Source organism: Cherax quadricarinatus, chromosome 53, assembly GCF_038502225.1.
Source record: "Cherax quadricarinatus isolate ZL_2023a chromosome 53, ASM3850222v1, whole genome shotgun sequence".
Classification (NCBI taxonomy): Eukaryota; Metazoa; Arthropoda; class Malacostraca; order Decapoda; family Parastacidae; genus Cherax; species Cherax quadricarinatus.
Genome location: NC_091344.1, coordinates 22,022,761 through 22,040,662, shown reverse-complemented (window position 1 = coordinate 22,040,662; position 17,902 = coordinate 22,022,761). Strand labels below are relative to the sequence as shown.

Genomic DNA, 17,902 nt, shown 5'->3' with positions numbered 1-17,902 from the left:
AGCAGCCTCTGGCTGGTACATAGTAGCCTCTGGCTGGTACATAGTAGCCTCTGGCTGGTACATAGTAGCCTCTGGCTGGTACATAGTAGCCTCTGGCTGGTACATAGTAGCCTCTGGCTGGTACATAGTAGCCTCTGGCTGGTACATAGTAGCCTCTGGCTGGTACATAGTAGCCTCTGGCTGGTACATAGTAGCCTCTGGCTGGTACATAGTAGCCTCTGGCTGGTACATAGTAGCCTCTGGCTGGTACATAGTAGCCTCTGGCTGGTACATAGTAGCCTCTGGCTGGTACATAGTAGCCTCTGGCTGGTACATAGTAGCCTCTGGCTGGTACATAGTAGCCTCTGGCTGGTACATAGTAGCCTCTGGCTCTTACATAGCCTCTGACTGCTATATAGTAGCCTCTGGCTGGTACATAGTAGCTGTGGAAAATACTGTATATATTTTCCGGAAATACGGTAATTTATAGGTAAATAGATGGCCTATATTGTATTTTTAAAAGAAGTGTTATCGAAAAAAAGTAGAGACACTCGCCATCTTGGTTTTGAATTTGTATTAGAAACGTTGGTGAATGGGGAAAAATTTTTCGTGCTCTAGAGGTTAAAATTGTGCTGACACCTCTCAAATAGGAGGAAAAATTGGTGGATATGCATTCCTGCATAACTTGAGATATCAGGCGACTGGACAAGACCTCTCCAGGAAAGTATAGGCAATGAGGTTGAAGAAGTATGGAGTGTTCAGCAGAAGTGTGTGGCGCTCACCAGACGGAGGATCGAGCCTCCAACACGTTTTGCGCTGAATGACTCACTTGGGTTTAGCGCTTAACATGGATTAATTTATTTCCAGGAACCTCAGATAAGCTCTCTAGATTTGTGTGTAATTCTGGCCAGCATTATTTTCATAGATTTAGTTAGAGTGAGGTTTTCTGAGTATGATACACATTAATCTCCAGTCAAATTGGTGAGTGATATTAAGATATATTTTCCTTCTGTTATGTAATTGTGTATATATATAACCATTTATTTTTAATATACAGTCCACAAATTTATATATTTACCAGCATTCCTGGTGTATGTATATTTCATTTAATTAATAGGTCCAGAGCAACTTGTGGATATGACAGTGGTAGGTATCGAAGGGGGACATTTTTTTGCGACCTAAGTGTCCCAAATTCCTACCTGTCTAACTGATAAATAATAGTTATCATTGTTCATTTACTGTTATGTATATAATTATACATCCAAGTAAATGCAATTTTCCACAGTAGCCTCTGGCTGCTACACAACTCTGGTTACTACAAAAATGTCCCTGGTTACTGCACTTCTTGCTAGTTACACAAGCGCCTAGTAATCCAGGAAAACTCAGTAAACAAACAAACCGGCAACTTTATTTCTTTCTGCAGTATACAAAATGTAGTTTACTTGTAATAATATATTGTTAAACGCAAAAGAAAGCCACTAGCATGTTGTGTATTTCAAGTTGTCATCCCTTCACTCAGTTTATCTAAAGTTTCCACTATGTCCATTACTCCATCTAGTGAACTGCGTCCTATTGTCGGGAAATATATAATAATAATATCTTGATTTACTACATGTACAAGGTATACAGACCATAACTGACATCAGTGACATACTACTATATAGAAAGCCCCTTGTTATGCAGAGCATTTCGGGCATATTAGGTCAGTTTTGTCCCAGGATGCGACCCACACCAGTCCACTAACACCCAGATACCCATTTTAAACTGAAGGGTGAACAGGGACAGCAGGTGTCTTATGGAAACACGTCCTAATGTTTCCACACGTACCGGAGATCGAACCACAGACCTAAGTGTGTGTGTACCGAGTGTGATATCAATCGAACTATGGACCACCTTGAAACCAAACAGGTCACTGGGCTCTGACGAGCTATTTTCAAGGGTTCTAAATGAAAGCAAAGAGGAAATTAGCAAACCATTATCCTAGTCTCTTCGACAGATCATTACAAACAGGTGTCGGACCAGGTAAGTGGAAAATGACAGATGTGGTACCCATTTCAAGACAAAAATAGGTCCTTAGCTTTATATTATGAACCAAATAGCCTAACCTCAATTGTAGGTAAGTTAATAGTATTAATAACAGTGTATGCAATTTGAAACCACCTTGAAAGATATAATTTGATCAATGAATCTCAAAATGGTTTAACAAAGGGACGTTCTTGCCTCACGAATTTACTAACCTTTTCTCTGAAGTATTCAACTCTGTAGACGAAGATAAAGAATACGATATAGTGTATACGGATTTCAGTAAGGCCTTTGATAGTTTCACACAGGTGACTGATGAAATGGTGTGATGAAGTGGCGTGCCACTGGGGGTCAGTACTGAGACCATTGTTGTTCACAATCTACATAAACGACATAGATAGGGTGAATAAGCAGTGATATAAATTTGCTGATGACACTAAAATAGGCCATATGATAAATTAATTTAGTACTGATATAAGAAAGCACTACAACAGAGATGTGGCTGAGTGTAACAAACTAGTCAGTACTGCCACTGAAGAAAATACTTTTTGTATATTTAAAAATAGTGGGAATGGCTAGGAGTGAGTAGGTCCTGCCTAGCATTGGCCATTATTAGCCTAATATATTACCTTTCTATTCCTATTTAAAACATAATTCGAGAAAGTACAAGGAATACATCCAGACTGATACTGTACTAGGGAATGAATTATAAAGGTAGACTGCAAGATTTATATGTATCTTTGGAGGAAGTAAGGACAAAGACATGGTCACGACATATACAATACCCTGAGACATAGATAAGGTAAACAAGTAATGGAACTTATATTATAGGACATGATTGGAAAACTTCAAACACACCTGAATCAAGGAGATAGCAAGAAAGTTGTCGTCAGTGTGAAAACAATAATTAAAGAAGTGGACTGAGGTAGACAATGCCACAGTAATCAAATATGACTTGACACACGGGTTAAAAAATAAACATGTAAATAAGTAAACTTATTTAAGTACAGGTTCACATACGTACAATTATCATACATAGTGACATATGTTTAGATTACATAGGATAACCCCCAAAAAAGTCAAAGTGACTTATTTCTATTGAGGTCCACAAATAACCCGCACATAAAAGAGATGAGCTTACGACGACGTTTTGGCCCAACTTGGACCATTTAAAAGTCACACTAACGAAAAGGAGAGCAGGATGGGTATATATAGGCAGTGTGGAAAATTGCATTTATCTGAATGTATCATTATATACATAACAGTAAATGAACATTGATAATTATTATTTATCAGTTAGACAAGTAGGAATTTGGGACACCTAGGTCGCAAAAAAATGTCCCCCTTCGATACCTACCACTGTCATATGCACAAGTTGCTCTGGACCTATTAATTAAATGAAATATACATCACCAGGAATGCTGGTAAACATATAAATTTGTGGACTGTATATTAAAATTAAAAAAGGATTATAATATATACACACATTTATATAACAGAAGGAGAATATATCTTAATCATAACACTCACCAATTTGACTGGAGATTAATGTGTATCATACTCAGAAAACCTCACTGTCTATCTATGAAAATAACACTGGCCAGGTTACTACATAAGACTTATCTGAGGTTCCTGGAGCTGTCTTGTCCAGTCGCCTGATATCTCAAGTTATGCAGGAATGCACATCCAACAATTTCGTCTCCTATTTGAGAGGTGTCATCCTAATTTTAACCTCTAGAGCACGAAAAATTCTTACCATTACACCAACGTTTCTAATCCAAATTCAAACAGAATGGCGACTGACCCCCCCTCCCCCCAGCCGCAGGTTTCCCATTTTCGATAACATACTTCTTTTAAAAATACAATAAAGGGCATCTATTTACCTATAAATTACCGTATTTCCGGAAAATATATACAGTATTTTCCACAGGCAGGTGATGGTAGTAGTAGTAGTAGTTGAGGGAAGGAAGTAGTAGTGGGGAGGTAGCAAGAGTAGGAGGAGCCAGTCAAATACTAAGAAAGAGGAGCACTGCAAGGGAGCTGGTGCCCACAGAGGGAACAAATAAATAAAGAAGGAACAAATACACAGGGCAGAAGAAGATAAGATAAGATAAGATAAGATTTCGTTCGGATTTTTAACCCCGGAGGGTTAGCCACCCAGGATAACCCAAGAAAGTCAGTGCGTCATCGAGGACTGTCTAACTTATTTCCATTGGGGTCCTTAATCTTGTCCCCCAGGATGCGACCCACACCAGTCGACTAACACCCAGGTACCTATTTGCTGCTAGGTGAACAGGACAATAGGTGTAAGGAAACGTGTCGAAATGTTTCCACCCGCCGGGAATCGAACCCGGGCCCTCCGTGTGTGAAGCGGGAGCTTTAGCCACCAGGCCACCAAAGGAGAAAAAGGAAAGGGGAAGGTGGAGAAGAAGAAAAAAAGGAGGAATCAGGTTAGATCACTAGTGTTCTGAAGTTTGGAGCATTTTACAATGTAGTGGGAGAGGAAGGCATCTACAGAGACGAAGCCAGGACTAAGATTCATACAAGGAAAGTTGTGTATTAGTATTTGACTGGCCCCTCCTACTCTTACTACCTCCCCACTACTATTTCCTTCCCTCCACTACTACTACTACCTCCTGCCTATATATACCCTCCTGTTCTCCTTTTCGTTAGTGTGACTTTGTACACAATAAATAGTCCAAGTCAGACCGAAACGTCGTAAGCTCCTCTCTTCTATGTGCGGGTTATTTGTGTATCGTTCCAGTCACGGTATTGTGCCTTTTTTTTTTGTTATTTCCATTGGGGTCCTTGTAATATCAATCATAGGCCAATATCCAACTTACCCCTTCTCTCTAAAATCTTTGAAAAATTAATTCATAAGCGAATCTATTCCTACCTCATCTCCCACAACATACTCAACCCCTGTCAGTTTGGGTTCAGGCCTAATAATAATACGAATGATGCTATTATACACATGCTAGAACAAATATACACTACACTTGAGAAAAAAGAAGTCCCAGCAACAGAAGCCAATATGTGTACACAAATGGAGCAAACTCTTCTACACAACCAATTACAGTTGGCGTCCCACAGGGAAGTGTCCTTGGCCCTCTTCTCTTTCTCATTTACATAAACAATCTACCAAATGCATCGCAACTACTCAAACCCACACTATTCGTAGATGACACTACATACGTGTGAAAATTTGTGTGGACTGCCTCCAAGTGAGTCGCCTACCCTGGCAAACTCTGTTGACACCGAGCTCTGAGGTGGGTACCTCAGCCTCACAAGTGGCTTATAGGACAGATTTTCACAAATGATTGATGTTGCAAGAAACTCGCCTGCATGCACGTATAAAGGACTAACTTACTTGGTGTTGCAGCATATATCCTGATCTTCAACTTCCCTAAGCTTAGCCTTAGCCCCTTTGGACTTCCCCTCAGAAACCACGTGCAACCGGGAGCCTGAGTTCCTGCAATATTCAGTCGTTATTAGTGACCTGCCTGCACCTCAGAAATTCCTATATCCAAGAGGGTATGTATCCCCTAGTATAACTATGCAGACACGGACACTAGCTTCCAGACTTGAGAGACACTGGTACTTACTGGGCATGCACTGCCAGCTGCAACACAGGCCCACAGATCAAACTCACTCACAATCTCCCCAGACACTGGCCAGAAATCTACGAGATAAAGTAGAGGTCTTGTCTTACTGTATGGGCCTGACGGAGGTCATCTACGGTACATCGAGGTGCCTCTACCAGATTTCCCTAGGTCTCAAATGTGAAGACACGTGGGGGCGCCGTCAGCTGATCACAGCACGTCTTGTCCAGTTGGTGTCTGTCTTAAGAAGAACGAGCTGGTCTCTCTTCCAGACCCTCGTCTCTTCGTTCAAACTAGGGCTGCCAGTTCTCCCTAGCTAACTTATCCTAGTGTTTGCCTACATTATCGGCCTATTACTACCTATGTTAAGGTCTTAGGTCTACATTATTATAATCTACAGTTGCCTTAGTAAACCTAATATTAATATACTAACAGTAAAACTACCTACTCCTTCCCTGAAGGGTAAATCTATAAATTAAATAAGCTTACCAACAATCCACGCCAACTCAAGAGAATGCTTTGTTTTGGGTGGGGTATAAAGGCCACCCAGCTCAGCCGTTCCATTACGGCCATGCTGGATCTGTCCTGTGGAACTTTAGGGACCAAATAAGTTTCCACAATACGTCTTCTCTCATCCAAGCCCAATCATGCTAGCCAATACTGTAAATACTGAATTACAGAAAATATCTACCTGGATGATGATTAACAAACTTACTCTCAATATTGACAAAACCTACTTCATTCAGTTTGGGAACAGAACTACAGATGTTCCTCTTAACATAATGATAAACGGATCACCTATCATAAAGCTCACAGAGAGAAAATTCTTAGGAATCCACCTTGATAATAGACTCAAATTTAAAACATATGTACAATAAATTTCCAAAAAAATCTCCGAGACCGTAGGTATACTATCGAAGATACGGTACTATATTCCACATTCAGCTCTCCTGGCCCTATATCACTCACTCATTTACCCCTATCTCACCTATAGAATCTGTGCATGGGGCTCAACAACAATGAATCATCTCAGACCATTAATTACTCAACAAAAGGCTGCAGTAAGAATGATAAATTCCCACTCCAGGCAACATACTCCATCATTATTCAGAATTCTAAACCTACTCACCATACAAGACATTTATACTTATTATTGTACCTACTACATACATAGAACACTAAACTCGGATATAAACCCTCCCCTCAAACTTCTCCTTACCAACCTCAACAGAACACATGACCATAGCACAAGGCACAGATCACTTTTTGATGTTCCTCGTGTCCATCTCACGAGCCACAGCCGGGCTGTGGCCCGTACGTTGGTTTGCGTGCAGCCAGCAGTAACAGCCTGGCTGATCAGGCTCTGATCCACCAGGAGGCCTGGTCACAAACCGGGCCGCGGGGGCGTTGACCCCCGGGACTCTCTCCAGGTAAACTCCAGGTAAACATAAAAGGCCCAAGAATCTGGAATTCATTACCTGTGAATATAAAAGAAATACTGTTTATCAATTCAACGCTCTTCATAAAAATCACTTACTCACCCACAACTAGATAAATATTGAATAACTGTATCTCATGAATGTATGACCTGTGACCCTATCAAATTATGTTTTTTAATTACATTACCTAATAAAATACTTCATTCTCAAGAAGTCCAGAGGTTATACTGCAGCTTTATACATCATTAGTAAGGCTTCACCTAGATTATGCAGCTCAGTTCTGGTCTCCATATTACAGAATGGACATAAATTCGTTAGAAAACATTCAGCGTAGGATGACTAAATTAATGCATAGCATTAGAAATCTTCCTTATGAAGAAAGATTGAAGACTCTTAAGTTACATTCACTTGTTAGACGAAGAATGAGGGGAGACCTGATCGAAGTGTATAAGTGGAAGATAGGTATTAATAAAGGGGATATTAATAAGGTCTTAAGGATGTCTCTCCAAGAGAGAACCCGCAGTAATGGATTTAAATTAGATAAGTTTAGATTTAGAAAGGACATAGGAAAGTATTGGTTTGGAAATAGGATAGTTGATGAGCGGAACAGTCTACCTAGTTGGGTTATTGAGGCTGGGACTTTGGGTAGTTTCAAATTTAGGTTGGATAAGTACATGAGTGGGAGGGGTTGGATTTGAGTGGGACTTTCACATCGGAGCTTGTTTCTTGGGTGGCATTGAAAATTGGGTTGGGCAAATGTTTTGTTAGTGGGATGAATTGTAAGGACCTGCTTAGTATGGGCCAACAGGCCTGCTGCAGTGTTCCTCCTTTCTTATGTTCTTATGTTCTTATGAATGTACAGTTACTCATCTAATGACCATATGACTTGTTTCTGCACTCCAAATCATTGATTTTATTCGATTTGATCGAATTAATAAATTATATGACTTCATTTACTAAATTGATTATTTTGTTATGCTAAACATTATTATGCTACAGATTTGTTAGACTATAATGCTTCTTAATTGAAATGTTCAAATTTCATTGTTTAAAATACTCATTTATACTTCATGTTGTAATTTGTCTACTTTTATTTTTACCACTGAATATATCAATGCTTAGTTAAGATAAGATAAGATAAGATAAGATTTCGTTCGGATTTTTAACCCCGGAGGGTTAGCCACCCAAGAAAGTCAGTGCGTCATCGAGGACTGTCTAACTTATTTCCATTGGGGTCCTTAATCTTGTCCCCCAGGATGCGACCCACACCAGTCGACTAACACCCAGGTACCTATTTGCTGCTAGGTGAACAGGACAACAGATGTAAGGAAACGTGTCGAAATGTTTCCACACGCCGGGAATCGAACCCGGGCCCTCCGTGTGTGAAGCGGGAGCTTTAGCCCAGAATACTCTGTATACAAGGGGCTTTTGGCATGTACACCCACGTAATTCCTTGCACATATAATCCCTTGCACAACTATGTATAATGTTCAAATACAAATTATTATTATTATTATTATTATTCAATAGACTGGTCCAAGAATTAGAGCTCGTCTCGGGCAACACCAACTGGTAGTCACACTTTGAAATCTTCAGAGGCAAAGATACTGATACTTAAGAGGGAGATATAGAAATGTAGTACGAGGGGCATACACACACTTGTACTTAGTTATTATAGATTGGCCAAAATAATCATATATAACTTTTCAAAATACTGAATAACAGGTGATCGTCTTATGTTCTTTTTTTACTTTGGATAATTTAATAACAGCACACAACACATGCAAATTGAACTATATTTTAAAACTGAGTGCCTTGATTAAACAAAAATATAGCTGTAATTAATAGATTTAATCTTAGAAAGAAGGAAAAGATATGTAGAAAGACATTGTGAGTGTAGATGAGTGTATTGAGTGGAGGTAGTGAAGTGCAGACTGTCCAGAGTAAAAGTTAACAATGATGGCGTGTGTTGTGGCGGCGGCGGCCGCATGACCGTCCCTCCCTCACACTCTCTCATAGCTCAGAAATGGCAACTTATGACGACAGACAATGGATTGTCTCTCATATACAGAACTCTTATGTGACCAGCGATGACACAGGTTGGTGAGGCTTGCTGGTGTGGCCCCGTGTGAGTGGTGGTGAGGTGGTTATGCTTGGTGACCACTGGTGTGACCTGTGGTGAGGTGGTCATGCTTGGTGACCACTGGTGTGACCTGTGGTGAGGTGGTCATGCTTGGTGACCACTGGTGTGACCTGTGGTGAGGTGGTCATGCTTGGTGACCACTGGTGTGACCTGTGGTGAGGTGGTCATGCTTGGTGACCACTGGTGTGACCTGTGGTGAGGTGGTCATGCTTGGTGACCACTGGTGTGACCTGTGGTGAGGTGGTCATGCTTGGTGACCACTGGTGTGACCTGTGGTGAGGTGGTCATGCTTGGTGACCTGTGGTGAGGTGTGGTCATGCTTGGTGACCATGGTCTTTGCCCTCAGGGGCACCCTCTCAAGTCACCCCTCAAGGGAAAAAGGGTTTCTTTGATGCTAGTGAAAGGCCTTTGGTCCAGGGAATTGGAATTACCCTTCCCTTATCTAATTTATGTAACTATTTATGTGTACCTGTACCTGAATAAACTTATATACTTACTAACCTTGTTACATCCCATTCCTACAGGTGGTGGAGGAGTGGCTCCAGGGGTTATAACTCAGCTCCTGGCCCTGCCTCTCAACTTGCTGCTTGGCTTGCCTGATTCATGCCCTTCTTGCTTCATGGGTCTTATCATACCTGTATGGAGCTTGCCTCCACCACTTCTTCACCAAGCTCATTCCCCTTTCTTAACCACCCTGAGACTGAAGAAATACTACTTGACATCCCTGTGGCTTGTCTGTGTCTTTAACTTGCAGCTGTGTCCTCAGGTTCTCATTTCTCACTTCTCAGGCAACTTGTTCCTGTCTACCCTGTCAAGTTCCTGAGTATTTTGTTATCATATCTCCCTTGGTTCTTCTATCCTCCAATGATGTATTCAGTTCCATTAGCTTCTCATAGTTCATGCCCCATGACTCAGGAATAAGCCTTGTTGCATACTTCTACACGTTATCCAGTTTCTTTGCATGCTTCCTTAAGTATACATTCTATACTGGTTCCGTGTACCCCTAGAGGAGCCTGGCATATGTTGTATAAAAGTGCCCAGAAATACCTTTTGAGATTCTTGAAAGACCAATCTTAGATTTGTCAGGCATGTATATGCATTTAGTGCTTTCCCAAGAATATAAGAAAACCTGTCAGTCTCTGTCTTATTAACCACAGTACCCTGACACCAAGATCTAGACCCATGTAATTTTATTAAAAAGACAACTTATACCAACAAATAAAATTTTAATATACACTGGAACCCCGGTGTTTGAACTTTATTGGTTCCTAGGTGGTGCTTGAACTGCGAAGAATCAAATGTCCGAATCAGTATTTCCCATTGAAGTACATGTAAATGTAATTGGTTCTGGGTCACAAAAAGTTACCCCCAAAAACAGTCCACAATATAATGTAACCATTTTTTATGCTATAAAAACACTTGTGTAATTAATATAATGCCTGTTAATAAAATAAATGAACTGAGAAACTAGAACTTTACCTTTATTGACTTGAGTTGACTGGCACAGGTGGAAGTTGCAGAGGAAGGAGGCTGCTGTTTGGAGGGAGAGTCACCTTCCATAAAAACATCCTGTAACTCCACCTCTGAAGTAATGTGGTCTCGTTTCTGTCTGCACTAACACTGGAGGATTGTGGGGACTCAGAACTGGAAGGTGCATTCGTTTTTTGTTTTTTGTTTTGTTTTAAAAGGACTCTGTCCAATGTGGTCTGTGATATGGTCTGTGTCTGCCCACCCTTCATAATCTTCCTAAAGTGTCCAACCATTTATCACTGAAGGAATTGATTGATGTGGCTCACCAGAGCAATATCAGGGTGCCATTTCTCCACTATGATCTGCGTTTTTGACCAGTTGCAGAGCAATGTTCTTGCCTCACACTGAGTGTCCGTAGTTCAGTCCCTGCCATGGCTGAAAACGTTACCTTTACCTTTGATATACCTTTGATGTGTTCCGTTGGGCATGTTTCCTTACCCCTGCTGTCCCTGTTCACCTAGCAGTAAATAGGTACCTGGGTGTTAGTTGACTGGTGTGAGTTGCATCCTGGGGGACAAGATTGAACGACCTCAGTGGGGTGCACTGACTTTCTTGGGTTATACTATGTGGCTAACCCTTCCCCAGGTTAAAAATCTGAACAAATCTTATCACCCAATGTAAATAAGCCATTTGCAAATTTATTGGGCTATCCTAGATTATAGCTATATAATTTATCACTGATGTGTGCTTACAGTATTTACAGGCCTTTACAAACATTGTAAAAATTTATACTACTGTTTGTAAAAATATCTTAGCTATAACTTTCCCAAATAAAGCTTATTTTGTGGGGCTCGACTCAAGTGGTAGTACCTTTTGCTCACAGCTGAAGGATGTGAAATAGACTAATAACATTAATAATTTTAAAGTTTTGTAATAATGTACTAATAACTCATGTCAATCTTATTTCCATACTGTATCACATTTCTTGATTTTTGTCAAGTTATGTTTTTTTTAGGGGTCAAGGACCTCGATGGAAATGACTTACTGTTTGATTTTTTGGGGGGGATTATCTTAGATAATTTATGTACATTACTGTGTAAGTTAGTTGTAAATGTGTAACAACCTGAATGCACTTACCTGTCTGTTTTGCAGGAGTATGTGAAGTGGTGGTGCAGGTGGAGCCAGCAGCAGCACCAGTGGTGGAGTTTCCATGCCTTGCTGACACTGACTCTCCACCATATAACCAGGAAGAGCCACCACCTCACTCTCTTGACATAGCCTCAGGTTTGTAGCTCCACCACTTGTGATGGACGACTCACTCAGATTTGGCATTTTATTTTTGTACAGTAGTAATAATAATAATAAATGTTAAAATTTACGACCGTCTATGTAATGAATGTTTTATATTTTTTCTTTCAACACACCGGCCATATCCCACCGAGGCGGGGTGGCCCAAAAGGAAAAACGAAAGTTTCTCCTTTTACATTTAGTAATATATACAGGAGAAGGGGTTACTAGCCCCTTGCTCCCGGCATTTTAGTCGCCTCTTACGACACACTTGGCTTACGGAGGAAGAATTCTGTTCCACTTCCCCATGGAGATAAGAGGAAATAAACAAGAACAAGAACTAGAAAGAAAATAGAAGAAAACCCAGAGGGGTATGTAAGTATATATATGCTTGTACATGTATGTGTAGTGTGACCTAAGTGTAAGTAGAAGTAGCAAAATGTACCTGAAATCTTGCATGTTTATGAGACAGAAAAAAGGACACCAACAATCCTACCATCATGTAAAACAATTACAGGCTTCCGTTTTACACTCACTTGGCAGGACGGTAGTACCTCCCTGGGTGGTTGCTGTCTACCAACCTACTACCTAGGTGTTTTATATTTATTTTTATGAATTCTTTTTGAATAGGTAGCTTTATATGTTAAGTAGCTCTTTGTGTTGTATCATCAGTGTCAAGAGTTGGATATAAGTGTAACTTTAAGGTTGGTTTATATAAAAGGAGTCCAACCTTCACATCTGTCAACTGATGGATGGATAATTATTTATAATGTATCATACTGATGGGCATTACTTGATTTTGCAAATTGCTGCGCTTATGAAACGGTATCAGCAGTGTGCCAACAAACGCTGGAAAAGAACATACTTGGCAAAAATAGACCTTTAATGAATACTGTACAATGTTTCACATACAAGAGGTTTTATCAAGTTTTTGATAAGACCTCATGAAGGTGAAACATATTTAAGATTAGGTCTAATTTTTCTCTACATTTTTTTTTTCTGTGAGCCCCGGGTACTTTCCACTGACAAAAGTGACTTACCCAGCCTCATATAATGTACTGGTATGTATCAAGGCTTTTGTTGACTTTCATATCCTTTCCAGCATTGAGAGAGAGATTGCTCACCATGTAATGACATATTGTATACTAAATCATAGAGTTTATTGCATAGCTTATCAGCACATGTTTAAGATTAATTGGGTTCATTATGATAGACATGTAAATCACAGGGTAAATTGTAATTTTTACTTAATTTTCAATGTTTATTGCAGTATATCTAAATTGTGTATATAGTATTATATTAGGTATGCAGTAGAATACTTTAGTGCTATTTTTTAATGTTATTCTGATTTAACAGACACTCCTTATTAGTCCATTACAAACTTTGTGTATGTTTTATTCTAGCAAGTTGATTCCAATATTTGTTTGTGTTTTCAGATATGGATTTTGTGGGCCATCGACAGAGGTCTTACACTGCCCAGAGGTTAGAGATAATGCAGAAAGAAAAGAAGAATGCTTCTAAAGTCAAAAGAGTTATTTGGAGACATAATCCAGCTCCTATTGATGGTACATACTTTCAAGTCTTTTAAAAGATGATAATTTTATCTTAATTGGTGGTAATGTATTTATGATTACTTTGATTTTGGCTCTGAATAAAGTTACTCTTATAAATACACTTACAGCAAGAAGGATTATTTGAAATCAGTGTCAGCTCGGTACTGTTTATTTTTTAATCTTTATAAGTACAGTGGTCCCTCGCTTTTCATAGTTCTCGGCAATCGTAAATTTCGCCAATCATAGGGGTATTTTCGTATAAACATGGACTCGCTTTTCATAGGTTGACTCGTGAATAGTAGTTCGTCCGGGATGCGTACGCACAAGGTATACAGGTTTAGCTGACATCAGTGACATTACTAAATAGAAAGCCCCTTTTTATGCAGAGCATTTTAGGCAAATTAGGTTAATTTTGTTCCCAGGATGCGACCCACACCAGTCCAGGTTTTTAACCCCTTGAGGGTCACTGCTGTAGTTCTACAGTTTTGAACTCAGCATTGCCATAGAACTACGTCGTGAGCTCAGCTAACACGCACAAGCTGTGAGGGGTAAATTTTTGGCCTAGGTATGAGTGAATGGGTCTGTGTGGTGAGCATGCACCATGTAAAAAAAGTCCTGCCCCATCATTGCATGATGGGGAAAAAACTGGGACCAGGTTTTTGGTGTAACCCTTTGAGGGTTTCGGCCGTACAAGTACGGCTTACGACCCAGGGTTTTTGACGTACTAGTACGCTTAGATTCTAGCGCCCTCAAATCTAGTGGGAGAAAGCTGGTAGGCATACATATGAAAGAATGGGTCTATGTGGTCAGTGTGTGCGGTATAAAAAAAATCCTGCAGCACACAGTGCATAATGAGAAAAAAAAAACTGACTGTTTTTGGAATAAAACAGCAACTTTGCACTGTATTTTTGTATGGTATTTATTGTTGTATTCTAGTTTTCTTGGTCTCATTTTATAGAATGGAAGACATATTACAGAAATTGAGATGATTTTGACTGGTTTTACAATGAAAAATACCTTGAAATTGAGCTCAAAATAGCAGAAATGTTTGATTTTTACCAAAGTTCAAAAGTAGACAAATCATGCCAGGCATCCAATACCCGTCAACTGGTGAGTCTAATATTCTTTCACAAGTGCGCTGGTATTTATACCATTTCTACACTAATGCAGCAGTCTGCACAACAGTAAATCTTCTATTTTTTTTTTTTGTAAGAATAAAAATTGAAAGTGGAAAGCCAAAGAAATATAAGAGGGGCCTGGGGATGTGACTAACGAACAGAGGAAATGTTATTTTAGTGCCAGGAATGTCTTTCTTGTTTATTCTGGACCCTATTTGGAAATTGGCATCTTTTGACATTTGTGTGAAATTGGCAAAATTACTTAGCCCTTGTGGCTTAGCGCTTCTTTTTGATTATAATAATAATAATGGCAAAATTACTAAATTCTGACCACTGTATTGGATAGTTGAAATCAGTAAATAGGTGGTTTCTTGTACTCATTCAATAGAAAAAATGGAGTTCTAGAGAAATAGTTATGATTTTTGTTGACTAGTACACTGGAATTGGCCGAAAATAGGGCTCAAAGTGGGCAAAATCGCCAGTGCGTAAGCATCGTCAAGACTGCTAACTTCGCGAGAGCATAATTCCGTAAGTTTTCCATCAAATTGCATACTTTTGGTGTCATTATGATCGGGAAAAGATTCTCTATCTTTTCAAAAGAAGAAAAAATAATTTTTTTTTTTAAATTTGCCGACCTTGAGAACAAGTCTCGGAGAGGGCCTGTCAACCCTCAAAGGGTTAAAATAGTGAATTTGTGGTGTATTTTCTTGTGGTTTTTATGGTTTTATTCTCAGTTTTTTGGTATCATTTCATAGAATGGAGTAGAGATGATTTTGATTGGTTTCAGGTCGGGAAGTAGCTTAAAATTGATTTCAAAGTAGCGGAAATATTAAATTTTTGCTGATATTCCAGAGTAAACAAATCACGTCGCGTGTCCAATACACATCCAACTATTAATCGGTCTAGTATGCATTTACAAATTCGCTGACATTATTTATACAATTATTACAATAATGTATAACAGTAAATCTTCTATTTTTGTGTGAATAAGTTCTGTGTTGAGGTGGTTTGGTCATTTAGAGAGAATGGATCAAAGTAGAATGACATGGAGAGCATATAAATCTGTAAGGGAAGGAAGGCAGGGTAGGGGTCGTCCTCGAAAAGGTTGGAGGGAGGGGGTAAAGGAGGTGTTATGGGCGAGGGGTTTGGACTTCCAGCAAGCGTGCGTGAGCGTGTTAGATAGGAGTGAATGGAGACAAATGGTATTTGGGACCTGACGAGCTGTTGGAGTGTGAACAGGGTAATATTTAGTGAAGGGATTCAGGGAAACCGGTCATTTTATATAACCGGACTTGAGTCCTGGAAATGGGAAGTACAATGCCTGCACTCTTAAGGAGGGGTTTGAGATATTGGCAGTTTGGAGGGATATAATGTGTACTTTTATGCGTATATACTTCTAAACTGTTGTATTCTGGGCACCTCTGCAAAAGCAGTGATTGTGTGTGGGTGAGGTGAAAGTGTTGAATGATGATGAAAGTACAGTGGACCCCCCGCATAACGATTACCTCCGAATGCGACCAATTATGTAAGTGTATTTAAGTAAGTGCGTTTGTATGTGTATGTTTGGGGGTCTGAAATGGACTAATCTACTTCACAGTATTTCTTATGGGAACAAATTCGGTCAGTACTGGCACCTGAACATACTTCTGGAGTGAAAAAATATCGTTAACCGGGGGTCCACTGTATTTTCTTTTTGGGGATTTTCTTTCTTTTTGGGTCACCCTGCCTCAGTGGGAGACGGCCGACTTGTTGAAAAAAAAAAAAAAAGTTCTGTGTGAATAAAAAATCGAAATGGAAATCAGGTGTAACATAAGAGGCCTGGGAACATATTTGATTAACAGAGGAAATGTTGTTTTAGTTAGAAGAATGCCTGCATTGTTTATTCTGGACCCTGTATTGAAACTGGTATACAGCCTCTCCTCACTTAACGACGGAGTTCCGTTCCTAAGACCATGTCGGTGAACAAATTCATCGCTGGGTTTGTATCAACCATCTTTGATATTGTTTTAATGTCACCTTTGCACCATTTATAACATTTTTAGTATATTTTTAAATGTTTATGCAGTAGTGTACTGTACATATTGTAATAAACAGAATAGAGGAAATCAGCTCTAATATACATTATTTAGGTATGCATACTAGTCAGAGAGCCCGTTTTATGTCTGAGTCATCGGTAAACGAGTATGTCGCTAACTGAGGAGAGGCTGTACTATTTCAAAATTTCTTCTTTCATCAAACTGGCTTTATCTAACCGAGGCAAGGTGCCCCCAAAAAGAAAAACGAAAGTTTCTCTTTTTAACTTTAGTAATAGATATAGGAGAAGGGGTTACTAGCCCCCCACTTCCGGCATTTTAGTCACCTCTTACAACACTCATGGCTTACGGAAGAATTCTGTTCCACTTTCCCATGGAGACGAGAGGAAATAAACAAGAACAAGAACTAGTAAGAAAATAGACGAAAACCCAGAGGGGGTTGTGTATATGTATGCTTGTACATGTACATGCATGTGTAGTGTGACCTAAGTAGAAGTAGAAAGACATACCTGAAATCTTGCAAGTTTAAGAGACAGAAAAAAGACACCAGCAGTCATGCCATCATGTAAACAATTACGCCTTACGCTCACTTAGCAGAATGGTAGTACATGTATCTCCCTGGGTGGTTGCTGTCTAGGATTTTGAAATTTGTGTTCGGTAATTGGATACTTTGCTTGTGTTTTGTATCTCAGAGGTATGTATACAATATACAGTACAGTGGACCCCTGACTTACGATATTAATCCGTTCCTGGGAGCACATCGTAAGACAAGATTATCGCAAGTCGAATTAATTTTCCTCATAAGAAATAATGGAAATCAAATTAATCCGTTCAAGACACTGAAAAGTATGAAAAAAAAAATTTACCACATGAAATATACATTTTCCTATACACAAAAAGAAGGATATATGCACAATATATATTGTGCATGTACTAGTGTACTAAATGAAAAGTAAATGACACTTAACTTTATTGAAGATGTAGTGATGAGACACTGTGTCCTGGGAGTGCCTTTTCCTCCTGAGTAATGTAGGTCCTGTTTGGCATTTTCTTCCAGAACAGGTCTTATCACACTGTGTATGCCACTATGATTCTTAAATCTCTCAAACCAACCTTTGCTGGCCTTAAATTCACCAATACAGGCACTAGTTCCAGGCATTTTTTCCTGTTCACCAGGATGTTAGTCGACTGATGTGGGTCGCGTCCTGGGGGACAAGATTAAAGACCCCAATGGAAATTAGTTACAGTCCTCAGTG

At 39.6% G+C, this 17,902-nt stretch overlaps 1 protein-coding gene across 2 annotated transcripts in view; it reads left to right on the top strand.

Annotated features, from left to right (window-relative positions):
- The first annotated feature begins 8,968 nt into the window (after positions 1-8,968).
- Sin1 (SAPK-interacting protein 1) overlaps positions 8,969-17,902 on the top strand; it is a 32,717-nt gene continuing 23,783 nt past the window's right edge. The window contains exons 1-3 of one of the 2 annotated variants that reach the window (XM_053781525.2): positions 8,969-9,141; positions 11,808-11,939; positions 13,379-13,507. In XM_053781525.2, coding sequence (XP_053637500.1) covers positions 9,069-9,141; positions 11,808-11,939; positions 13,379-13,507 — 334 coding nt within the window. In that variant the 5' untranslated portion in view covers positions 8,969-9,068. The remainder of the gene's footprint in view (positions 9,142-11,807; positions 11,940-13,378; positions 13,508-17,902) is intronic. The other variant, XM_053781524.2, reaches the window with a different exon arrangement.